At 51.4% G+C, this 24,927-nt stretch overlaps 9 protein-coding genes across 9 annotated transcripts; 4 read left to right on the top strand and 5 right to left on the bottom strand.

The window, feature by feature from the left end:
• Nucleotides 1-101: 101 nt before the first annotated feature.
• Nucleotides 102-1,765, bottom strand: ALTATR162_LOCUS10402 (uncharacterized protein; the record flags this gene model as incomplete). The annotated part of the gene is made up of 2 exons (XM_043318038.1): nt 102-1,011; nt 1,065-1,765. The coding sequence occupies 2 exons, from the start codon at nt 1,763-1,765 to the stop codon at nt 102-104; spliced, it is 1,611 nt and encodes a 536-aa protein (XP_043173973.1).
• Nucleotides 1,766-4,169: 2,404 nt separating this feature from the next.
• ALTATR162_LOCUS10401 (uncharacterized protein) lies at nt 4,170-6,483 on the top strand (the record flags this gene model as incomplete). Its single annotated transcript, XM_043318037.1, has 3 exons — nt 4,170-4,275; nt 4,324-4,509; nt 4,568-6,483. 3 exons carry the CDS (start codon nt 4,170-4,172, stop codon nt 6,481-6,483), a joined length of 2,208 nt encoding a protein of 735 aa, XP_043173972.1.
• Nucleotides 6,484-7,841: 1,358 nt separating this feature from the next.
• Nucleotides 7,842-8,690, bottom strand: ALTATR162_LOCUS10400 (uncharacterized protein; the record flags this gene model as incomplete). The annotated part of the gene is made up of 1 exon (XM_043318036.1): nt 7,842-8,690. The coding sequence occupies one exon, from the start codon at nt 8,688-8,690 to the stop codon at nt 7,842-7,844; it is 849 nt and encodes a 282-aa protein (XP_043173971.1).
• Nucleotides 8,691-10,765: 2,075 nt separating this feature from the next.
• ALTATR162_LOCUS10399 (uncharacterized protein) lies at nt 10,766-12,249 on the top strand (the record flags this gene model as incomplete). Its single annotated transcript, XM_043318035.1, has 5 exons — nt 10,766-10,856; nt 10,926-11,191; nt 11,415-11,501; nt 11,568-12,068; nt 12,121-12,249. The coding sequence occupies 5 exons, from the start codon at nt 10,766-10,768 to the stop codon at nt 12,247-12,249; spliced, it is 1,074 nt and encodes a 357-aa protein (XP_043173970.1).
• A 1,053-nt stretch (nt 12,250-13,302) lies between these two features.
• Nucleotides 13,303-17,374, bottom strand: ALTATR162_LOCUS10398 (uncharacterized protein; the record flags this gene model as incomplete). Its single annotated transcript, XM_043318034.1, has 2 exons — nt 13,303-14,094; nt 14,144-17,374. The coding sequence occupies 2 exons, from the start codon at nt 17,372-17,374 to the stop codon at nt 13,303-13,305; spliced, it is 4,023 nt and encodes a 1,340-aa protein (XP_043173969.1).
• Nucleotides 17,375-18,145: 771 nt separating this feature from the next.
• On the top strand, nt 18,146-19,115 carry ALTATR162_LOCUS10397 (uncharacterized protein; the record flags this gene model as incomplete). Its single annotated transcript, XM_043318033.1, has 3 exons — nt 18,146-18,318; nt 18,509-18,833; nt 18,882-19,115. 3 exons carry the CDS (start codon nt 18,146-18,148, stop codon nt 19,113-19,115), a joined length of 732 nt encoding a protein of 243 aa, XP_043173968.1.
• A 908-nt stretch (nt 19,116-20,023) lies between these two features.
• On the top strand, nt 20,024-21,370 carry ALTATR162_LOCUS10396 (uncharacterized protein; the record flags this gene model as incomplete). Its single annotated transcript, XM_043318032.1, has 1 exon — nt 20,024-21,370. The coding sequence occupies one exon, from the start codon at nt 20,024-20,026 to the stop codon at nt 21,368-21,370; it is 1,347 nt and encodes a 448-aa protein (XP_043173967.1).
• A 1,453-nt stretch (nt 21,371-22,823) lies between these two features.
• On the bottom strand, nt 22,824-24,080 carry ALTATR162_LOCUS10395 (uncharacterized protein; the record flags this gene model as incomplete). Its single annotated transcript, XM_043318031.1, has 2 exons — nt 22,824-23,683; nt 23,726-24,080. The coding sequence occupies 2 exons, from the start codon at nt 24,078-24,080 to the stop codon at nt 22,824-22,826; spliced, it is 1,215 nt and encodes a 404-aa protein (XP_043173966.1).
• Nucleotides 24,081-24,444: 364 nt separating this feature from the next.
• On the bottom strand, nt 24,445-24,825 carry ALTATR162_LOCUS10394 (uncharacterized protein; the record flags this gene model as incomplete). The annotated part of the gene is made up of 3 exons (XM_043318030.1): nt 24,445-24,482; nt 24,534-24,657; nt 24,709-24,825. The coding sequence occupies 3 exons, from the start codon at nt 24,823-24,825 to the stop codon at nt 24,445-24,447; spliced, it is 279 nt and encodes a 92-aa protein (XP_043173965.1).
• Between the last annotated feature and the right edge of the window lie 102 nt (nt 24,826-24,927).

Genomic DNA, 24,927 nt, shown 5'->3' with positions numbered 1-24,927 from the left:
GTCAAATCACGCTGTGAGCCACATGTGCCTATGGAGCATCATGCGATATGTGCCATCCAGTTCCAATGAACACGCTGAAGGATCGCCAACAGTCGGCCGATCTAGAAGAGCTTGTGCTCCAAGGTCATGTCGTTCTCCGGCTCGAGACCGACGCAGGCGCGGAAGATGTTGGTGAGAGCCGCGCGCTGCTTAGCAAGAGCGTTGACAACAGGTGTGCCAGGAGGGGTGAGAGGAGCTTTGAGCATGTAACTGAGGACACTGAGGACGCTGTGAAAGTTATTGAACTTCGCATCACTGCCTTCTGCGCTGTGAGCCTTCCACTGGACACGAGTCATCATCTCAGCGACGAGAACCAGATCGATGATCAGAGGCGAAGCTAGGAGAGAGTCCTCGCAGACGTTGAACAAGCTGATGGTTTGGTGGCCGTCAAGGAAGATCTCGGCGTAGTACTCGTCAAGAGCACGCTTGTCGTCTCCAACAGCGGGCATGTACTTGATGACCACGCAATGGTCAGGGTGCTCACCGTCCTTGTACAAGACGTTGTTCGCAGCGACCATATCGTCGACGACGTTGGACTTGGAAATCTCCTTGGAACGGAATTGCTTCTGAGAGCTGAGGTTCATGCCGTCATTGTTGCCTAGGTGGTTGTATGAAGCAATGGAGGTGAGCTTGATACCGGCGCTGATCATGAAGTCGACTAGAGCAGACTTCATCTTGGTCTGACCAGACTTGAAGTCGTCGCCACCAATGAAGGCATTGTGCTTCTCAGCGAGCTGGATAGCGCCAGGAACGAACGTATTCTGGGGAGAGCCGTTGATGAAGGGGACGCCCTCAAGAATCGAGGCAACGGCAAAGACAGTGGATGGAGAAACCTCCTCGTGGCCAGATTCAATGGCTTTTAGCAGGTTGTCCGCCGTGTCGTTGACGCCCTCAATGATGTCGGCGTAGCGCTCAGTGTTAGCAGTCCATTGCACAATGACCTTGTCGAGATTGTTGGCAGTCTTGAAGTCACTATATCATCATCAGTACAGGTGACCATGGCAATGCGTGAACTTCCGACTTACCGAATGTCCTTGCGGATCTGCTCAACATGGGCCATGGAAGCCTTGGTACCCTCAAGGACATTGTCGGCACGCTCCTCCTGATTGGCAGCAATGAAGTCTGGGTAGTAGATGCTAGGCAGAGGCTTCATTGCGCCCATCTCCTTACGTACAAGAGACTTCAGAGACGGCGACAGGACCTTAGCGCGGTCCATCGCTTCAGCAAGGTTCATCCCGCTAATGTCCCATCCACCAACGACAAGGTCGTTGGGGTGGACCATAGGCAGGAGGTCATGGAATGGAATGTGGATCTCCTGACCGGTCTTGCTGTCGACGCCGAGCTTGGTGGTAGATCCCATGATGACCGAACCATAGTAGTTAGCGCCTCGCTTACCCTCCTTGGTCTCCCAAACGAGGTTTCGCTTGTTCGCGATGATACCGGCGGTGACCGTAGTGCCGTTGTTGCCGCCCCAGCCAACCAGCATAACACCGGTCTTGGGGATCTTGCGGTCGACCTTGAAGTCGTAGAGAGTCTCCTTGGGAACAGCAACATACTTGCCGTCGGCGTTCTTAGTAACGTCGGTGGTACGGTAAGTGTACTTTGACTTGATGGTATCCTCGGTATACTCTACGTTAGGAGAGCTGACAACAAAGAGATCCTTGGGAGCCGCCTTCACATCGAACCCATTCGCGTGACCGACGCCGTCTTCTGCGTGTGGTGCCATAGTTGTAATTTAAGTTCTTTTTGAATTGATGAACTTAGTTGCGGAAGTCTAAATCCGACGCTGCCCCAGAGGGAGAAGTGCGTCGGCCGGCGAATGGGTTGTGGATCCTGTCAAATGTCAGTATAAACCGTCCCCATGGGGTTATAGCGGGGCACATACGAGCTGAGGAGATTGGAAAACGTCTTGACAGCTGGGCAATGGCCCGGGGAAATCTGGGTGTGGTTGATAGAAGGGAGAGAGATTGTAAGCTTGACAGCTGTCTGTTGTTTACAATCGGTGGTGTGTTGTGGTGGGGTGAGGAAAGATGGAGAGCAGTCGCGATATAAATGCCTCCCGCGTCCCGGCTGACTTAGCAATAATCGTACGCAATCTCTCCCGCTTGCTGCCGGACAGCGTGTTCACCCACCGCTTCTTTGCCTTTACCTTCCATACTCCCCACTTTTCGTACTAATGTACCTCGCCGTAACCTTCTTCGGGATGTGCAACACCAATGGGCGCACAGCAGCTGCGTTCGCGATGTTCGCCATGCCCCACTGTTTCTCTCACTATCTCAACATGCAGCCACAACAACCGCAGTAGGTATGGTGACGGTGTAAGCGACACGGACGAGAGCGCTCTATGAGCCTCAAGCGAAGGTCCATTGCATGGACAGCTGTCATTGCATCCTCGAGTGTACCGCTGTGGGATTTTGTTATTTCCTCCTATGAGGCACCCGTCCAGGCAGGTACTATGAGATACGTGCCCCGCCATCACGTGCTCCGTACCTCTGTAGAGAAAATCCCGGCAACCTCCGGAGCTGGAGTGGACCTCTGAGGACTTTTCACGCAGATGGAAAATACGTTTCTCTTCGAAATGGCAAGCATAGCAGTTGAAGGGCTTTTGAGCCACGAATTGTTTCAAGGCACAGTGGTGTCGTCAGTCAAGCGCGTCGGCAGCACTCGACACGTGTTCTGCGTCAGAAATGTTTACAGAACGAAGGAAAGGCACGCGACACTGTCAGCAACACGTTTTTGTGGAGTAGCCGCGATGCAAGACAGCCACTCTTGACAGATGACAGATGCTGCTTGCTGGCGAAATATCTACACGAAACCAACAACATGTCGACACTATTAGCCGTAATCGCAGACATTGAAAATCAGACCCTGGGGTCGCTTGCAGGAACGACGAATGCGGCAACCTGCATATGCAGTTTGCTGATCGCCAATCAGCCTCGCAGTTCGCCATGGGAACCATGTTAGCACATGCAGAGCGGGCAGGGAGAGAGGTATCTTCTAGGGGCAAAAGTTGGCGCAACGATATGCCTCCTACTGTTTGAAACCTCTAGCTCCTGCGACAGATCAAGCACTCTGTCTCGTGGTCCACACCGGCTTGAAAAGATTGTGGACGAGAAACTGTTGACGTAGCGAAAGGGGCGCTTAAGCCATGGATAATTGCTACATGCAACGTAGATCGACCAACGAGAACGACGCCGCATATGGCCAATCACGCCGAAGAGTAATGTCCGGCCCTGGTGGCTTGATAGCGCATGGACAGCAGGCGACCGGAGCCCTCAAGCCACCTGCTCGTGGTTGCAGGACTTGGCTTTACAGTTCTGGCAGCGTTGCTGCCGCGATTTGCGACCTCCTTGAGCTTGCGAACTCTGTTGACTTCAGTCCGCAGACATGAAATCGTGTATCGACGATGGTGTTGCGTCCGAGACTCTCCGTCGCTGACCATGGTTTCACAGCAAGTCGCCGCCACTGGAACAAAGGGAACCACACGATTTGCCCAGGTACAAGCCGTCGCTCCGTGCGCACGCCTGTCGAATCATGGGAACCGACTCGCTCGATCTCTCGCGCCACATCTCAGGGACGCGCGAGTTACGTGTAGGATATGCACAAAGAAAGCGATTTGTGCGATTTGTCCCTCGCCATTGGGCCTTTGCCTCTAATTGCCGATCAGCCTTGTTGTGCGATGCAAGATGTGTGTGGCCAGCGCTCAGACACGGTCATAACCGCTCTCATGATCATAATTCATTAGCATCAAATACCCAACATTGCGCGTGTCGATTGTGGGGCAAAACAGCCTCTTAAACTGCAGGACACAAAGACGCTAGCTTTTATCCCGCTGCCGTCCCTGAATCCTAGCCAATTCGGGGCCATGCCCGCATGCTTCCCCTGATTCAGCAAGGCCCACCCACACTGTTTCTGAGGATCGAACAACCCTGTTCAGCTTTGTTTCTCGGCGCGCCCATCTATCATCCGTCCTCGAAGACTGCCGCATGACTTGCTCCCACTTCATGTCACCAACTTCGATACCGCCTTACGAACTAATACCGCTGGACGTGAACGGCCTTACCATTGCATGTCCAGGCACGAACGGCCTTGGACTTCTTCCTTGAACCAGCTCTGGATACACGCACAAGATGGAACGAATGAGCACTCTTCCGACTATCAAGTGTTCATCTTGCGCGGTGGACATAGATATCCTTCATTTAGCCGATCATGTTTGCGCTGCGGCACCCCCATCGGGTGAGTACAATACGGAACACTACTATATACACAGGCTTATCAATTTAGCAACGACGGTTCCCGAGCCTATGTCCCCCACCTCAACTGTCTCTCCAGAATCCCCACCCTCTTTAGTCTCGCCGAAGCTCAGTCGTGCAGCAACTTTTGGTGGACCAACTTTTAGCAACAGATCGGACCAGCCAACACAATCGGGTCGCATGCCTCCCCCTCCACGAATCGATTCAAATGCAGCAAGTAAGCAAGCCGAGCAGAAAACCAGCTTCACTGATAGATTCCGTGCTCATTCGTCTAGACAAGCCATTTCGACCGTTGGAACCATCACCAATGACTAACCAAAGAGACCCCAGAAGCCGCCCTCCAGGTCTGGCACCGCCTAGGTCTCCGTTTAAGATGAATCGCAGTGTGACAAGCCCTGTCCCACGATCGATGGCGCCTCCATCGCCCGATTACAGCTCGAACTTGGATAGTGCCTTCCCACGATTTCCCTCCAAGAACAGTACCCCCAAAAGTGCCAAACCTGGACCGCGAGAACGCTTAGAGCCCTATCAACAAGACTATGCTCAACCGAGCCCCCTGTTTGCGCCGCTAAGCCCACGGTTCGATGGTGGTGAAAACGTCACCAAGCGCATGAATAGCATTGCGCCAGGACCATTTGACGGAACGGCAGATCGCAGGCCAAGCACGGCGAGCGCAACAAGACCATTTGCGGAAGAGGGACAAGCACTTGGCCATAGGAGGACAGGCACAGACGACAGTATGGGGAGCAATAAGAGCGTGCCAAAACAGCGTGGATCTGTAGCATCGAACGCGTCACGAAGTTCGGCATACTCCAACCGCAGCATAGGCCTTCCCGCACGCCCAAAGCCGGGCATGGGCGGTACTAATGCTCTGCCACCGCTACCAGCCACATCCGAGCAGGCCGAAGGTATTGATGCTTTCCTGGACCGATTGCAGAAGGAATCTACGAAGCCTTCCCAGGCACCTCAGGAGAACGTGGCAAGAGCGAATCCGTCACGACAGAATAGTAGGGAAAGGAGAACACCCCCACCAAGGCCTAGGAGACCGTCAGAGAAAGATCTTCCACCATCTGATATGACCGATCTGGAACCTCCGGAGTTCATGCCTCCTTCGAACAACATGTTCTCTTCTCGAGGTTCAAGCCGAAGTGGTTCAGAGAGCGATATGCCAAGAGGCCTCGCGCCGTCTCACGCTTTACGTCCGCCGCCACTAGCATCTTCTGGGCTCGGTGATGCGTCCTTGAATGCGCTTCACACGCCTTCGGACTCTGGCTTCTCGGATGATTCATATGCTAGCTCTGGCTACCGAAGCATAGCAAGCTCAAGGTCAAGCCCACCTGAATCGGAAGCTGCGCACTCACGCCAAGCCTCCAAGATTAGCCGTCCTAGCAACATTGTTGAGGAAAGTGTTGAAAGAAGCGCAAGTCCAGAGTCCTATGCTGAAGCACGGCCTGTTCGAGCACCTAGGAGCTACATGAGGCCCGATGGTGCGGAGCCATACCCACGTGCACTCTCACCGGGATATCGCCAGGACACATTTCCGCCCGGAGGATATGCAAGGTATCCAGAGTCGCCAATGGATCCCGCCATACAGATGGGCGCCCCGATGCCACGCGACATGTTCGAAAGAGAGCCGATATCTCCGCAGGACCCAGCGCAAGTCAATGTAAGCCCACCAAGACATATGGCTGATCCCGAACCTCAGCAGCAAGAAGTGCGCCGGCCCAAAGCTGCTAGCAAAGGCAACTGTCGCGGGTGCTCTGAACCGATCATTGGAAAGTCCGTGAAAGACTCTTCTGGTCGCCTCACTGGACGCTACCATAAGCACTGTTTTGTCTGTAGAACGTGCGCCGATCCGTTTCCGACAGCGGAGTTTTACGTCTTCGAGAACTCGCCATATTGCGAACAGCACTATCACAAGCTCAACGGATCATTGTGCAACGCCTGCAACCGCGGCATCGAAGGCCAATACCTCGAAACGGACTTGCGCCAAAAGTTTCACCCACGATGTTTCACGTGCACGACCTGCCGCATCGTCCTCCGCGATGGTTACTTCGAGGTCGCTGGCCGGCGATACTGTGATCGACATGCGCAAAGTGCCGCAGCTCCCCCGAGGAGTAACCTAGGCCCGGGCAATTACAGACCGCGAAATCTCCAAAAGCGTGGTACAAGACTCATGATGATGGCGTGAATTGCTCACTTCTCGCGTTGCTGTTGTTGCTTCTTCTTTTGCTTATATTTCGTTTTTCGTTTCTCATGTCCTTTAGCGATCTGGCTCTTTGGTCTTTTGCATGAATATTCACCCTCTTCATTCTTTCTGATACCCGGCCAGTCCGCTGTTACTTCACCATATATTCTGCGTTATACCCCTTACTCTATACATTCGCTACACCTTATAATTATCTTTTGTACCGATGTTGGATGATAGATAAGCACCGGTTTTCGTGGTTGCTTTGGAAGGTGCTCGATATACCACTTTTCGTTAGACAGGCTTTAGTCTCTGGAAGACTGATCTTACTTTGTTCATAACGAGGTCCGACTGCACGTGTACATATCTATATAATACACTTAATGTTTACTGCTCATCGTGGTGGGCTTATCAGCATCAGCAAGAAACTATATTGCGTTGCCCTATTATGTGTTTTAATGTCATTAACGCATTGCTTAGGTTGTGGCTTCATGGAAATGTTCAAACTGAACAGTGGGACAATCCTACAAACATGATCGGTCTTGGAAGAGGGCACTCTCATTGACGATTAACATGAGTCATCGCTATTCTGGTACCCAGACTCACACATCAGACCAAGAGTCCACTATTTAGTCAACCGCTCGTATGCCATCTTAGATATAATAAACGCTGTTATACTTCAAGAGTACACGAATGCAAGGCATTCAATTAGCAAGAGAAGTATATGTACTGTGTCTCGATGCGCTCCAATACTTCTTGCACAACAACCATAGCCTTTTCTACTACAACCCAGCTACAACATCTATTACAGCATAAGCAACAGCTATCCCTACGCGTCTAAAGCAACAACCAGCAACTACGAACACAACATGCGTCTCATTAACCAGTCTCTCCCGAGCTCATTCAGGAATCCCGATCTTCACCCAGCCAACTCACCTGGCGGAGAGCAGTCAGCAGTCAGCGGTCCCGTAAGTTCTCAGGGTATGAACGTGCATATTACACATGAGCTAATCTCCATGCAAGAAACCCGATCCTACTACACCGTCACCACCGCATTTTAATCCACCTAACTCGCCCAGTAATCGACGTCACGACTTCAGCTTGGTTCTCTGCGATAGGAGTGATGTTGTTACTTGCGCTTAGAAGCCACGTGTAGGAATTAATGGCTAAGAGAGTAGCGTTTGATGATGGTGATCAAGTTGGGCAAGACCACAAATTGGTTTTGATTAGGGTTGGCAGCTATGTATCACAGCCTTTGACTTCGTAGTTTCCAGCCTTAATTCATATCACTGAAAAGACCGTATGCTTTGCCGTGATATTGCGATGTAGAACAACATACGATACTCGTATCCAGGCAAAACTCATTTCTTAGCAATGACCAGCCACTGACTAGCCCTCATCCACACTTCCTCCCCAACTCTCTTCGTGCCCTCCTGCTCCAGAATATGCTTCATCAGTAAATCGACAGCTTCATCCCATCTCTCACTATCCGTCTCCGTCCAACCACCTATGTTACCCAAATATGCCCAAGACTTCTCTGCCCAATCCCTTATATCGGTAGTCTTTGCCCACGCCTCGCTCCTCTCTACTCTCATGTTCTCCCTTAAGAAACCTGCTTCCAACATGACTTTCTGGATCTGCTTTCCGTCCTTCCAGGGTATGGGCGAAGCTGGGTAGGGTTTCCCTGGACGAAGGGCTTGATGTACAAGCGCGAAGGGTGGGAGCCAAGTGACGTCTTCCCAGCAATTCACCACCGCGATGCCGCCGGGTTGAAGTGTCCGATAGATTTCTTTAGCACCATCGAGACCGGTTGAGGTAGTGAAGAAGATGCCAATGTTGGTAATAGAGTGCGTGAAGTAATCGTCGGGAAATGATAGGTTTTCAGACTTCTGATTTGAGACTTCGATTGGCCAGGAATTCTTTTCTACATCTGATTGAAGCGCATCGAGGAAGACTTGGTCGATGTCTGTGGCGTATATCTTGAGATCAGAGGGTACATCTGAGGAAAGAATTGTACGGGAGACTGTTCCGGCGCCACATGCGTTGTCAAGGAGGACGGACTTTGGAGGTATGGGTGGGAGGAGAGAGATGTTATGTGCTGCGAACTGAGCAGTAACGGCGCCGCCAGTAGCTTCGTACACGTAGACTTTGTTTTGGCCTTCAAGTAAGGCAGCGACTTGCTTTGGCTGATGTTGGATGTTAGCAGCCATGTTGACAGCTTTAAAGTCCAGTGGATGTATATGCTTGGGTGGGGTTCGATATGCTGAGTAGACAGCAGAACGGCCGATATCCGTATCTTAAGTACTCATGTCTGTCACACTATTGCTACGTGGTATTTATGCTACACAGATCGATTCGCACGACTGTCGAGCTGACGGGGCGAACTTAGTCATCTTCTTGTCTTACACTTCTGTATGGTCATGCCAGCTTAATTGGTGGCATTGTAGGCTGCCACACGTAGTGCTTACTTCGGCGGATGCATAATGCACTACCTGAACGGAACTAGAGGCCTTCGTGCTGCAATGAGAATCACACTGTTTTGGAGTAGACGGGATGTAGTGATGGACATCTCCAGAACTGGTGGTAGCGGAGCTCGGAGGAGGCTGATGCGGATGACGCATTCCAAGGTTCGGCTCCGAATCTCTCGCATTAGTGTCCGCCGTCCACATCCCGTCCTCTCCCCAACAATACAGCTTTCGAGCGTATGCCTCGCGCTCTTCCGGCGACCGATTACGGCAATCGACGCGTCGTATCAATGCCTGCTTTCCATATAAGCTTCGTGGGTCGTTTTCAATCGATACTTCTCCGCTCACCAGGCGATGACCCACGCGAACGTGAACGTCTGCCTGCCCAACGATCAGAGGTCACGCTAGCAACATCAATGCACCCCATGTGCGCGTTGGTAGGAGCTATGTCGAGAAACGTGATGTGTGATACGGGCTACACGACGCGCTTTGGAGACGATGACGTGAATACTTCCCAATTGCTATCTGGTTGATGCGATAGCGATACGCAAAGCTCGCGTTGGTTATCACGTACAACCGATCTGAAGGGGACGCATACTGATTCTTCACACGTCCAAGGTAATGCAGATCAATTGTGACCTTAGTGCAGTCACACGCCTGAGTGACAAAGAGATGCCAGGCTCATTGCGAGCGCAAGCATATCGGAAATGACCAGATGTATTCACATAACTGCTTAGGTAGGCTTTCAGACTGTCACAGTTCCCAGCAATTGTGGATTGAAACACGTATTGCTGCAAGAAGCCACGTTAAGGTAATGTTTCGACTGTTTGGCCGTAGTGGCATGACTTTTCGTTAAGCAAGTTGCAGGATCATGTTCGCTTTCATCCTCTTGCTGCTTAGTGTAAACGATGCAATCGCTCAACAGCCAGAAAAAAATAGCGGGTTTGTAGTATCATCACTTCCCACTGAATATTGCTTACTCAATAAATCCCAATCTACTCGCCTCTACGCCCACCTTCGACTCCTCTTGCAGTTCGTTCGTCGTACACTCTTGGATGTGCAAACCAACATACACCAGCACTTGGAGCACGACTTTTGGCGACAGTACGCTTAACAGTTGAAACGGTACCTTCCGGACCGGCAAATCTATAAATATCCCGGCCTCTCGCGCGAAATTTTACTAAGCTCGAAATGGAATAAATGTCATCACAGAGAGTGGTGATGTGGCTGGCAGCTTAGTGGTGGAGAAGCTTACTATTTCCCACCATACTAAGGCAGGTATGATTCAGAGGCCTTTCCTCGTTCCTGCACCCATTATCATTTCTGTACCGAGAAGTCTTATGATTGGCTTCCATAGGGCTTGAGTTGAACAGATCTACACAGCTGTATGAGTCATTCACCAGAATGCCATAATCAACGATCAGAACAGATCCTACTACCTTACTTTATAACATTCACTGTTCAATACTCTCTTGGGGACGAGGACCAAGTGTAATCACCTAAGAGAGACTTGAGGTTATACGTTCTTCTTTAGATTCACGGTGCGCGTGTCAGTGTTGAGAATTCATCTTATTGAACTCCAAAGTTTATATAGTCTTCGGGTCGATTAATCCATTTCAGACTAAGAATCGGTCCGATATTGCTGTTTCAAGTCTCGGTAGGATATGCGAGCGAGCAGCCTCTTACGCAATGCGGTGTGCAGGAAACCTGGCCCATCCAAGGTTCTCAGACATTATGACAAGGGATGGCAACCCAAGATCATTTATAAGGACAATGGACCGTTTAACCTCTTCTCTTACCACCAGAATTATCCTGCTACAATGAACTCTTTCGACGACAACTTCGATTCTCTTCGTCAACAATTTGAGAGAGACAAGCAGCCTATCTCTCCGCTTACACTAGGCGCTATCAGTAAGGATGGTAAGGAACTTACGAAACCCCCATTCTTCCTTTCCTTTACTGATTCAGCATAATGAACAGGCTCTTTCCGGTATGTGAAGAGTTTCGGAAAGGAATCCAGCGACTACACGAAGTCCGATGGTCTTTATTGGCTCGCATCTAGTACCAAGCTAGTGACTACAATTGCTGTAATGCAGTGTGTCGAGAGGCGACAACTAGACCTGAACGGCGACATCGCCGAAGTGCTCCCAGAATGGAAGGATCCGAAGATCCTGGCAGGTTTTGATGAACAGAGCGAAGCCATATTCAGGCCCGCAACGAAGACTATCACCCTTCGGCAAGTCATTGTCTATATTTGCTTCCAATGGCTAAGGATATTTCACTGACATGCAATGGTGGTAATTAGGCATCTGTTGACACACTCCAGCGGCATGGGGTATGTATTCATGGATCCGCTCCTGAGCCGCTACCAAGAGCTGCAGGGGAAACAACCCCCTAACCCTCCCAGATCTGTTGTGAGTTGCCTTGTTCCAGCCGCCAACACATTTGATTCACCACTGATTGTTAAAGCCTGAAAAGTTCCCTCAACAATTTCTCGTGTCGGAACCCGGTGAACGATGGTTGTACTCGCCTGGAATCGACTGGGCTGGAGTTATGGTAAGTTTAGAAAGATTGTGTCGCATGGCGTGAAACTCAACTAATTTGTATCGTGAACCAATATAGGTAGAGCGAATCACTTCGATGAAGCTTGGCGAGTACATGCAACGGCATATTTTTGACGTTGTAGCTGCCAAGGACGCTACCTTCCACCCCGAACAGCGAGAAGAACTGCGAGCTCGAAAGGCTAAAGACTGGGAACGAGTGGGTGAGAGTATACAGGAGCAGGAGCATCCCTACTGGCCAGAAAGAGTTGAGGCGGACTTCGGTGGGGGCGGTCTGTTCGCAACTGTGGACGACTTGCTCAAGATCTACCAGGGCATATTGTCCGGGCAGTTGCTTCAGCCCGAGACTGCCAAGGAGATGTTCCAGTCCCATCTTGAGACTTCTAAAGGCCTTGACAACCCAGAAGAGTACTCGTTGTCGTCCCGCAATGCTATCTGGAATACTATCCCAGACGACATTCCTGTTAGCTTTGGGATTGGAGGTCTGATAAACACTGCTGCAGTACCGAAACGACGCGGAGTGAACTCAATCACTTGGTCGGGTCTACCAAATTGCTATTGGGTAGGTATTTCATACTATGAAAATGAAACCCTGGCTTACCATCGAACTATAGTGGATCGACTTCAACAACGGCGTCGCTGGTGTGTATCTCTCTCAGCTTGTACCAACCGGGGATGACAAGGCTGTCGAGCTGCTGGCTGGATTTGAGGAATGGGTGTATTCGAATTTGGCCAAATCCTGATTGCTAAGCTAAACATACCAATACATGTTGTTCCAGAAGTAGTACGAGTCTGATTGTTATGCACAAAGCGGGCAAGCTAGCGAAAGAGTAGATGTGGTAGTGCTAGTAGATAAGGGCGAGATGTTGCAGCTACCAGCTGGGATATTGAGCTCCAGCCATGGTAGCCAGTGAAAAATTATTATTTTGCTATCAGCAACACGCTCCGCAAGCATTACCAAGACTACTCAACTATGGCGAAAGAGGCCAGGCTTTGAGGCATGTAGCTTTGATATGACGCCGCTCTTATATTCATGGGGGATGGGGGTATACAGACTACCTGTTTGTTGGGGGACATCTTTCTCTGTTTGCATTTGACGTATTTGAACGGCATGACTAAGAGTGGGAAGTGATGTTGTGAGTGGGATGCTGGAGTGTTGAGAGCTGTTTGAGCGGGGTGATGTGGGGAACGAGAGTCGGAAGATAGTCGGGTATAGTCGTTCCAGCAAGCTACACTAGGGGGAGAGAATCCGTGTCGCCTAATACCTACAAAAAGGCCTCTTCTTAACAAGTTATACAATATACTTCATGTAGAGAAAACTACATATATAGTCTTCTGTCTTTTTAGCTTACTAGAAGAAGATACGGTCATACCTTTAGGGTAGGTTTTACTCTAAGCCAAATGCGATATGAATTCTTGCCACCCCTGGTGGCTGATTAGTCGATGTATGGCGACATCACTGCGCTCAACGGAGCTTACTCGGAATCACTACGATGGCATCATGTTTTTGAATTCATTACCTCGATACACTTACGAGATACCTCTACTACCCCCCACTTTTTTCCTCTTCTCAACCCATGCATCCAAACATCCTTCATGTCTTATTGGGTTCATGGTGTCTCTTTACTGGCGCAAACTCGTAGATAGGAGCATACACTGCCATTCCAGACGCAAATTCGTTAACGGAAAATCCATGTCTCTTTCTCGGTACTTTATCCTGATACAGGTAATTTTAAGGGTGGGAAGGATCACTTGGGTGTTGGTCAAGGTACACTTGTCGTTTGGGGCGTTCGCCATTAGCGATCACGCTCCTTGAGCTCCTCTGCAACGGCCTTGAGACCCTTCTCGTGTTCTTTCTGGATCTGATCCCAGTACTGTGCCCAGACGCGTAACTGTGAGTCGTCCTGGCCTACACCAGTCTCGGTGCCCAGTTGCTTATTAAGCTGAATGGACACTTTGAGCACACCCTTGGCGCCTTCATGGATCTTCTCGATCTCCTGTTTGACGGCATTTTCCTTAGGCTTGACAGCAAGTACTATGCGGAAGTTCTCAGCAAGCGAATCCAGGCGCGAGCGTACCTGGTCTGGTGCAATGACCATGAGCTTTGTGAGCATAAGGTTGCATAGGATTCGGATGTCGTGCTCGTCAGTGATACCAGCGACAATGCGGTCGAAGAAGTCTGAGACCTCGATGGGCGATAGTCGCGCAAAGGCCTTCTCGAGAAGAGCGTAGAGGGTCTCGTATGCGCTCTTGCGGATCTCTAGGCCGTCGTCGACCTTGAGCTTGAACGGACCCATTTGCACCTCGCGGATAAGCTCGGGCTTGATGACGGTCTCCTTCATAGCCAGTGGAAGTAGCTGGTCCAGCGCGGGTAAGATGATGTCGGGCTTGTTGTGCATGGCAGAGTTGAACGTCATGAGAGCTAGGCGACGGTTCTCAAGATCCGGCTCGTTAAGCATTTGTACCAGCATAGGTACGACGATGGGTTTGAGATACTCGTCGTAGGCTTCGTCGGTGTCGGTGAACGTGTACCGTAGAGCAGAGATGACCATAGCGCGTAAGCTTCCCTTGCGGTCGTTCAAGAACGCCTAAGTTACTGGTTAGCTGTTGAAGATGCAGATAGAGAGGGATCCTTACCTGAAGTTGAGGAAGATATGTCTTGGGATCGATGATGGTAAGTCTGCCGATACACTCTGCGCCGATTGCCTTGTTGTCCTCGAGTTGAGAGGCGACGACGAGATTCTCCCAAAGTGTTGACGCGTACGGGATGATCTCCGACTCTGTATCATCGTGCTGGAGAATTTCCTTGATAGAGTGTAGGAAGAGATACTGCGGTGAAGAGGGCTGTCCCATAGTCGACAGAATGACGGGAAGATACTTGCTAACGCTTCCAGCACCTGCTCGGCCAAGCGCGACAGCGGCCGCGAGTGGCACGTTCTCAGACTTAGCAGAGAAATACTTGATGAACAACTTCGGATCAACAGTAGATTGCGAACCTAGGCGCAATGCAGACTCTCCAAGCACAACAAGGGCAAGACACTTGCGCTTGTCGTCCTGGGCAGTCTCAAGCTCGGTGACGAACTGCTCAAGCTTCACGCCAACACTATCGCCACCATATACAAGTAGGTTACCGATGACCTTACCCACAACCTCTGGATGCCCAGATACACCGACTTGTTGCAGCAATGCTTGCATCAAGGCTTGTCCAGCGCGTTGCTCGCCAATAGTGCGCACTAACTTGAGTAGTGCGTCTAACGGTGTACCGCTTATTGAGCCTTGAGCAACTTGGCAAAGAGCACCATTGAGGTTGGGTGTCATGATAGCTTTGGCATCATCCTTGACAAATGTAGCGAGAATTATGAGAGCTGGACCTAGGAGGTGCAGGTCGCTGGCGTTTAGTAGCGGTAGCAGCATCTCCACAACCTGTGCTTTAGTCTGGTTATCAAGCTGGCTCCGCGAAAGCGAGTTCAGTGCAAGAGTACGAAGGGCGCTCAGGCTAGCACCGCGCAATGCACGACTGGCCTTCCGCAATTGCGCGGCAAGTTCTAGTGCGACGTTTTGTACCCACTTGGCTGACAACTCGTTCTGCGCCTTGGTATGGGCGGCAACCGAATCAACAGCACGTACGGAAGCGAGCCGTGTCAGTTCATTCTTTAGACGATCGGCCAGAAGTTCAAGTCCAGACGTTCGCTTTTGCGATGAAAGGAGGCCTTGTTCGCCAGAGCTCCTACCAAGCAACAATCCAAGAACGTGGATTGCACTCCGTCGGACTTCTACGTCGGCATCGTTTGCTGATATCCGATTGAATAGCGCATCGAATAGTTGCTCCAGATGCTGCTGATTCTCCGATCCTGAAGCAGCTGCTCGGGGAGGTGTAAGCGCTTTAATGACCTGTTCTGTTGCTGCGAGAGCTTCGATAGACAACTTGCTGTACTTGTCCTTGACCCCACGAAGAAGCGCGTCGATGATAGACGCCACATACGGCTGGATGGACTTGGAAGGGTGAGTGTCGGCGATGGCTCCTATCAGCTGCAATGCTTGAGTGCGCAAGCTGTTGGCAGTGGCGGAAGCACTGCTTGTCGTGCCACCAGCAACCTTGGCAGCTTCTACTACAGGATTGATGAGTTGATTCAGGTAACCATCCAGACCACCGCGCTGGGTGATAACGATGTCCTTGATTAGAGAGATGCATGCCTGCTTGGTAGTAGGCGGGCAGGATGACTGCTTCAGAAGCAGCGCAATGCCTTTGACAATATCCGGGCTGAGTTTAGCTAGGCTGGCCCGGGGACCCACTGGAGGCGTGCCAGCTGGTACTGGTGAAGCATAGCCCATTGACAAAGATGAACTAGCCTGTAGATCAAACATGCTCGCATCGCTACCGCCACGACGACGCTTCTTGCTTGGCGGTGGTGGCATCATCCCGCTCTGAGGAATCTCATCGGCGAACTTGACAGGTGAGGGGCCGTCACCAGACTTCTTGATCAGGTTGGACAGCGTGGCCAGGACCTCCAGGCGGACGTTATCCTCCCGCTCCTTGAAACGTGTTATGAGCGCTGGCGCAACCCGGTCGTAAAGAGTTCCATCTTCGAGGAGATCGCCATTGCTCCGCGTAGAGATTAGAGTGTATAGCACCTTGGCCGCACACCTACGGACCTTCCAGCTCGCGTCCTCGTCGTCATCGTAGCCCGTCTCTTCTTCAAAGTCCTCACCCTCCAGAGCGTCTTCTTCGTCGCTCGGCATATCGTCATCGTCCTCATCGTCGTCTTGCGCGAGGTTTGGATCGTACTTGAGGTAGCGCGTTGCGGCTTCGATGGCTTCGTCGGTGTACATGCGCATGTCCTGCGAACAAGAGGCAAGGAAGCCGTCTAGAGCAATGAGGGCGGCTTCTAGCACCTCGTCGATTTCAGGGTCGCGTTCACCTTCATCGTCCGAGACGTCCATCTCTTCGTCTTGCTCCTGTGTGCTCAAAGCGCTTAGAACAAAAGGCGCCAGTGTCTTGAGATAGGGACCGAACTTGCGCGGGATAGAACGGGCCATGGATCCTAGAATTGTGATGTACAGCTTCCGTTTGCTGCGAGTAAGATGGGGATCGCGTAGGAGTTCGATGACCTTTGAAAGGAAACTGCTCAGTAGCTGGTCTGAGAAGTAGCCAGCCAATACAGACATGGCTGTGACGGACTTCTTCTTCATCATGGAACTTGACCGGTCGTTCTCGAGGATTGCGAAGGTAATCTGCTGCAGTGCTTGGATCTCCACTTCCTGCAGCATAGAACCAAAGCACCGACCGACCTCAATGAGAACATCGAGAGCGTTGCTGTCTGAACCTTTTTCGAGATCCTCCTGCAGCATACCCTTGGGCGGCTGAGTCAAGCCCTGCTGGGCTGGTGGTATGACATTGTATCCGATGAGGCGCGGAATCAGGACCCTGCTGATGGCGCTGTATGCATCTAGTACCGACTTGCTCCGCGCAGCACCGGTGGTAGGTCGGGGGAGGGAGATGACGACTTCTCGGAGGGCCATGGCGGGTATGGACTGGTCGACCGTGTTGCCTGTGGGAAGAGTTGAGAGCTTGTCAATCATGACAGGAAGCGTCTTGTCGTTGATCTTGTTGACAAAGGACCCCAGACACTTGAGGGCTTGGTTCTGGACCTCACCATTGGTGTCAACCAGTGTTGTGAGCAGTCCCTCCACTGTCTTTGCCGAAACAACATCGTCGTGGAGGAGTAGGCCTGGGTGAGCTACTTGGAGGATGTCGTGTAGGTCGCTCAAGGCCATGAAGCGGAAATCGGGGTCATCGTCGGCGAACCGGGGAAGCAGCTGGGCTACGTTATGGGCGGTCGGGTTGGGCGGGACCGAGGAGGGCGCCATGGCTGGTGTTTAGAAGGCTTGCAGCACTTCACAGGTCTGGTATCACAGTCGTGAGCCCGCAGTCTGGGGCGCGCGCAGTGTGGTGGGGCAACTATGGCGGGGTTGATGTCGTAGTGCAGCTCCAAAGTCGCGATGGAGCGGTAGAGGTAGGGAGAGGCAGGGAGAAAAGCTGGTGAGAGAGCTTCGATTTTATTGTACGAGAGGAGGCACCACTGGCCGAGTTGGACGGGGACGAGCGCGATGCAAGGTTTTGGACAATTGTTGCCTACGCGTTGCTTTCCAGAGCTCCCAACCCTGCGCACGGCCTTTGCGCATTCACAGGGTACCTTGAGCTTCCTAACACCATGAAAGTATAGTCCTGTTTTCCCTTTTCGTGTTTGCCACTCGCAGCTTTTAGTAGAGCGTGTATACGCGTGCTCTGCATAGAATGCCTCGACAGCTACGAGGTGCCTTACACAGCAAGCCCAGACAATTGCTGCCTCCCAGCAGACTAGAGACGCCGCTCAAAACAACCAGCCCAACTATTGCTACCTAGGTACACATAGAAAGACTTCGTGCATCCAGTCTATACCGCATGAAAGTGTCGGGTGGAACATGTCGAGGGCCACACGTGATGCAATAACGCGGAGCTAGACCTCGGGAGCAGGGGCCACATTGTGACGTACCGATTAATTCTGGCCTGACGTGATCTTCCTCTTGCGCGCATCACAACTTCGAGTCTGCCATCAATTGCCCGTCACGAGCTTCAATTGACCCATCCACAGCTTCACCATGTCTTTCATCAGGTCTTCCGCACTACGCGCCTCCTCATTAGCTCGCGCTGCTCGCCCAGCGAGGTATATCCGCACTGCCGAGCTCCAGCCATGGCAACGAGCGGTCCAACGCAGAACATACGCCAGCGGCCACGGTCCCGAGGGCGAGACCAAGAGCAGTGATGTCCCATGGTATGTGAGATTACTTTTCGTTGATTAGAGCGTGCGCGAGAGTGGACAAGCGGAATATATTTTGGTTGGAATAGTGTACAGCTTGTGGATGGGATGTGTGGGAGTACTATTCCATTTTTGTAAAGCAGCCAAATTGTCTCCATATTGTATCAATACCGGATTACATATTTTATACTAACTGAACCTCCAGGATGGCCGCCGCTGTAGTTGGCACCACTCTTGGTCTCTACGTTGTTGTAACACAAGATACAGACCACGGCGCTGAACACCACCCCCTCGGTGACCCACACGGCGAGGGCGCCGCTAAAAAAACTGGTACCGACTCCACCGTAGGCGAGGAGAACAAGGAGGATGAACCCGAGGAGGACTCTAAGGAGGAGTCCAAGGAAGAGTCCAAGGACGAGTCCAAGGACGAATCTAAGGAGGAGCCGAAGAGCGACCAGCAGAACCCATCCAAGCCTACCAAGGAGAACAGCGAGGAGAAGGACACCCAGTCTCCTGACGTATCTGACAAGGTCAGTGTAACTACAAATTGAATGCAGACGACATGCTAACTATTACAGCCCGATCCCCGCAAGGAGGAGACAAAGAGCCAGAATGAGACGTCTGGCAAGCAAAAGGGATTGTCCAACGACAACACCGAACATACCTCGCAGATCTCCAAGCAACCAGAGAAGAGCAAGAAGGGCGAGGGCGTTGCTGAGACCGCTAAGCTACAAGGAACCGTCTCTACTGAGCGTCCTGGTGCGGAGAACAAAGAGGAGCGTGGAAAGGCTCAACAGGACAAGGACGCATAGATTATACCCTCGTGTCGACGCGATTCACCTCGATTGTCATAATACCTCCACGGCGACCGCACACACCGTCACCCTTGTATAGTCTCGAATCAGATCAGTTAATCATTCCATACCTGATCGTACTGTGTGTTTCTACTAGTAGCGCTGGGAATGCTTGGAACCCCGCCACAGCATTCGCCAGTAGTATGTACCGGGTTACCATGATGCTGTTACTGTAGTGCAAGACTGGTTGGCTTGAAACAAGTAAACGGTTCGACCCGCCATGTCTGCGCCACTGAGGCTGTGCTTGTTCCTGTGCAAGCTGTATGCTTTCCAGTTATGAGCACTCTTTCTTTGTCTGGATGCAAGAAAGTGTCCGTCAATGCGGCCCAACAACGGTCACGGAAACGCGTAGTGCAGGAGGCGGCATCATGATTGGACCGAGCACGTGGGCCGAGCCACCTGTAAGCGCCCACCAAACTCGCTCCGCAACGCTGTCACACCTCAACTCCAGCCTCGATTGGCCAAGTCCGCGCCTCACTGCACGTCTAAAAAGAGAGCCATCTTACGGCGGGAGCTCTACGAATCTGAATTCACTATGCTGCTCGCCTACGACATGAGGCACGGCCAAGAGCCAACCGGAGCGAAAGGCGGCTCTGATGCAGGGCTGGCTTTCTTTGGACCTCGTACTTGTGCATGTACTGACTTGACGTGCAGGCCTTTGACCTGATATCAGACCTCCTTGCCCCCGGCTTGGTCTCCTCCTACATCCCAGCTTACCTTCGAACAGCTCATAAACAACTGTGCCACCGAATCTTCCCGCTGACTCTGCACTCAAAGTCAACAGCCGCTTCACATACAACATAGCATATATCTCGTCTTCAGGCGTCTGGCTGGAAGCCGACCGACTTTGAGAACAATCGCGCACTATGGACTCCCGACAGCATCAACGAAACCAGCAACTTCAGCCTCAAATGACTTCCCAACCGCACAACAGGTTCTCATGGCAGCAACCTCTGGAAGAAGATGCTCCAGCCTACCCACCACAGTCGCAACAGCGAGCTCCACAGCATCAACCTCAACAACCTCAAGTTAGCACAGATGCGTCAAGGCACTTCTCCTATGCGCAGACACCTGCAGAGATGCGTGCTTTCGTATATACATCTTCACCGAACGATCCTCCTATGCCACAGTCAATGCCAATATCACTGCCGACATCGCCAGTGGGATACACGCCAATCGATCCGCGCCCCCAATCAGTGCTCGATGCGCAGCTTCCGGTCGTTCCGCCCCAGTCCCAAACGGCTTACATGCCACCATCTTACGCGCAGGATGTTAAGCCTCCCGTCTCCCCCGTCTCCCCCGTCTCCCCCGTCTCACCTCAGCATGCTTCACAAGTGCAACACTTCTCGCCCGTTTCGTCGATACCACAACCACAACCTACTCAGCAAATACCGCAGGTTGATACACAGCAGAGCAGGCACGCGCGGCAGATGAGCAACCTGTCACCTATCAATACAAACATCCGGACGTATGCCATGCCTCCCATTCCTCCTACACCACCGTCCGGCACACAGCAGACCTCGCCCCTACCGCACAAGACGCCGATGACTCCCATTTCTGCCAACTCAATGCACAAAGATCAGCCACGAGTCGATCCAACATCTCCCACGAACCGAACATCTCCATACCCGAACGAGCCCTATTCACCGCACGGATTTACATCAGGTCAAAACAATAACTTCCATGCGGTCTTCTCTCCAGATGCCGCACATGGCCCAAACGGCCTAGATTTTGCTGCACACCAGCCGGGCCAGATATCGCACCCGAACATGGAGCTCGAGAAATCGAAGGAATGGTCGAACAGTCTCTGCGCATGCAGTCCTGACCCCTCGACTTGCTTGACGGGCCTCTTCTGCCCCTGCATCCTCTACGGCCGTACGTCGTACCGCCTGTCCCAGAAATCCGCGAAGAAAGACCCCACAGATATGCTCGGTCATAGCTCTACAAATGGACACTGCATGGTCATGGGATTATCATGCGGACTATGGTGGTTGTTCCCCATGCTACAACGGACACGTATTCGACGCGCGTATAAGCTCGACGGCAGCTTTGGAAGTGATTTGCTTAAAGGATGTTGCTGCTGTTGCTGCGTCACTGTGCAGAATGAGAGGGAGGTAAAACACAGAGAGGAAGTTAGTAGACGGTGGGCCGGTCCGGCGAGTACAGATGCTTACACAAGAACTGGAGGGATGGTGTATAAACCACAACAATAGAGGTTGAGCATGTAGGTTTTGCATGTGTAGCTATTTTCATTCAATGATACCCACGATCCTTTTTGTCGACACACCAGTAGCATAGCGAACGGCTTTAGAAATGGATCCTTTCCTACCGACTGGGCGTGTTCATAACTCCAATTTCGTGCCTAAATCCGTTTTCTTTTACTGGACATTTACACAATTACGCCCACGCCTTTTGGGAGATGAAATACGAAGAACAGGAACACGTAGGACTCAATCCTCCATCAGATCGATACAATCCAACTCTTGAAAGTTCCACACAGGCACTGCAGTACTCCTTGATAGTTCTGCATGGCTTTTGCCGTCGGTTATATGTGAAAGAGTATGCGTAGCATTGATACTAGCCTTGGAAGGTTTGCAAACAGGTGGTGATGACCAAACGCGGTATCACGTGGATTGGCGGCTTGGCAGAGATAGGAAAAGCTCAAGGGCATTTTATATCACAACACAATTTTCTGAACTTCAAGTCCAGTATTGTACATATATATATCGCTAACGATACTTACTTTGTGTCTGGCTTCAGAGAATGGCTTGTAACATCCCTACTCATCAGTATAACCACATCTACACAACCACATTGCACGCAACGAAGATGATGGTAGCAGGGGACACCAAGGTTCCATTCTGCTCAATAATGTTCATTGTTGGGTACATATCTCATTAGATAATCCTTCAAATCCTCTGGTTCATCTTTCTTTCTTTCCCTGCAAGCTAGCGCCTATCCCACCTTCCCCCTTTGAACCCTTCATCAGGCACAACGCCTTCGTCCCTACAGGTGTTGCACATATCTGGATATTTGGTCGTCTTCCTCACTATGCGGTATCGCGGACACTGTGTATGGGGGACATTGTTGTCAACACGGTGACAGCGTGAGATTCGTCTCATGGGAATATGTTCGTGGTTGCAGTCCCGGTACTGCGTCCAGGCCTCTTCACACATCTTTGTAGTAGGGTTGGACTTGGTGAGTGAGTATATGGATCCTGGAGTTTGAGGTTCGAGCGTGCGGGTTTGTGTGTGCTGCTCCTGAGTCTGTTGATGATTCTGATGGCGCGTCCTTGTGGTGCTTGTAGAAATTTGTTTATTGGTCTGAGGGGGTGGTATGAAGAAGAAAATACTTGGATTCTCCAAAATCTATTATATAGATGGGTGATTTGTATTCACGATTTTATCAAACGACTTGACGTGACTGTAATTCTTATGAATCCCTGCATCGCCAAGGACCTGTTCCAACACTGCATGAAGTGTTGACACTGGGCAGTCCATCGGTTGTGATTCTATTCAAACCAGCAAGGCGATTACATGTACATGAACGAGAGGTGACAAGAACTGATCGGTGAAGTAAGCAAGACAGCGCAAAGCATCTTGTTATCGAACCTGGAAACCATGCACTTCACCGACTCGTAAGCCATCCCTCGTTGTGATGGCTGACCTATGAGCTGGCCGCCTTGGCCTTGAGCTCCTCCAGTTGCTTCTTGGCTGCCCACTGCTTCTCCACGTTGATCTTCTCCAAAATCTTGTCCGCACCCTTCTCAATCAAGACCTTGGCAACCTCTTGTCCCATCTCTTCTGCCTCTTCTGCTGTGCGAACTTTTCGTGCTGCCTGGTACTCAACAAATTCTTTACCATCTACACTGACCACCATAGCACTCAGCACCAGTTCTTGGTCGTCAATGTCTGGCTCTTCCTCTTCTACCGCGTTTCCATGCTTGTCGTAATCTTTTGCTGGTTGCGTACCGATGGCGAGACCCTTGCCACCTCTCCATGATGTCTCCACGCCGATAGGCACGCTGCAGCCTCCTTCTAAAGTGCGTAGTAGCGCTCGTTCGGCCGAGCATGCTCTTGTTGTCCGCTCGCATCGGATACTGCTCAAAACCTCCTTCATGGCGTCATCATTCTTCCGGATCTCAATTCCCAGTGCACCTTGACCAACAGCATGCAACATTCCTCCGCTCGTACTACTCAGATATTGTGTGATCCTATTGTCGAGCCCCATCCGCTTCAAGCCAGCAGCGGCGAGAATGATAGCCGAGTATGGCGAGTCTTCAGCATCTAGCTTTGCTAGCCTTGTACCGACATTGCCTCTGAGGTCGGCGAACTTCAGATGTGGGTATAATTTTCTTAATGTAGCGGCTCGTCGTACAGACGACGTGCCGATGGTGGCACCTTGTGGGAGGGTCGCTAGGGTTGTTTCCTTGGGTAGACGAGGAGAGATCAAGAGAGCGTCGCGGGGATCTTCACGCTCGAGGATGGCGCCCATCTCGAGGTGATCCGGCAGCTGCGTGGGCATGTCTATACTGACTGTTAGCCTGCCTCATCCCGCTCTCTTAGTACAGGGGACCATTAATATACCCTTCAAGCAGTGCACGATGATATCCAGATCACCAGACTCCAGCATGCTCTCCAGTTCGCCTGTCCATAGACTCTTCGCGTTCTCGCCTTGACTCAGTTGCTGCAGAGGTGTGATCTTGTCCCTATCTCCCTGCACTACAACAGGGCAGATTTTGAAAATTCGGTCTGGATATGCATCCTTCAAACTTCTCTCGACTGCGCGGGCTTGAATCTGGGCGAGTACCGAGTTGCGCGTACCGATGTTGATGGGAGGGAATTGAGTGCTGGCGGATGTGTTGAGGCCTTTTGGATTCGGATTGGATGGTCCCTGAATATCGGCAGCTGTTGCGGAAGACATGATGAATTGCGTACACGTGAGTGGAGTGGAGTGGCGTGGTGTTGCGATGGCTACCTGGAAAAGATCTGGCTAGAGATCCAGCGGGATGGTGGGGCATTATTCACGTCATATTTACCGCGGCTTAGCGTTAGCGTCAGGTACACACCAGTCGGCGCGTAGCTTCACTTGCCAAAGACGATCATGTACACAATATAGCCATCTTTGGTAGCCTTGCACCGTCAATCAAAGCAGATAAAGGTTTCCAGGATTCATGCATGACATCACGAGGATCAAAGAGTGTTCAACAACTGTGTTTAACGTTGATTTATCATTATATTACAGTGGCGGATTGCCTAATTATCGTCCTTCATGATGAGAGATGCGATTACTGGTCTCCGGTGTTGTGGATGGAGTTAGGAAGAGCTTTTTTGTTGTCAGCTTTGCGTCATTGTAAAGCAGGGAGAGAGCTCTGACCTCGCTCGACAGATTCGGGAACGATCTCCTGGACCTTCTTGGGGACGATTGAGTCCTCACCATCCTTAAGAGCGTGAGTCTTGCTTGTAGACTGGCTGTTTGGGTTGCTGCCAGTGGGGTGGATCTATAGCAAGGTTAGCAAGCTTCAAGGCGCGATTGACAGGCGTTGACTTACACCCTCGGGGAGGCTCTCCTCAAGACCCTTAGGTGCGGCCTCCTGGACCTTGTTGGGGACGGCGCTCTGTCCAGTGGCGTGCGAGGCACCCTGTCCGTGCTGGTTGGTGGAAGACATTCTGATAGAAGTTTGTTTGAAGAGGTGTGATTGTTGGATGAAAGGTCGAGAGATGGTGCGGAGTTGAGTAGTGAAAGGCATTTTTGGGATGGAATTCGAATG

Source organism: Alternaria atra (genome assembly GCF_907166805.1).
Source record: "Alternaria atra isolate CS162 genome assembly, contig: 32, whole genome shotgun sequence".
NCBI lineage: Eukaryota > Fungi > Ascomycota > Dothideomycetes > Pleosporales > Pleosporaceae > Alternaria > Alternaria atra.
The sequence above is the reverse complement of the archived record's forward strand: the minus strand, read 5'-3'. Positions and strand labels throughout refer to the sequence as shown.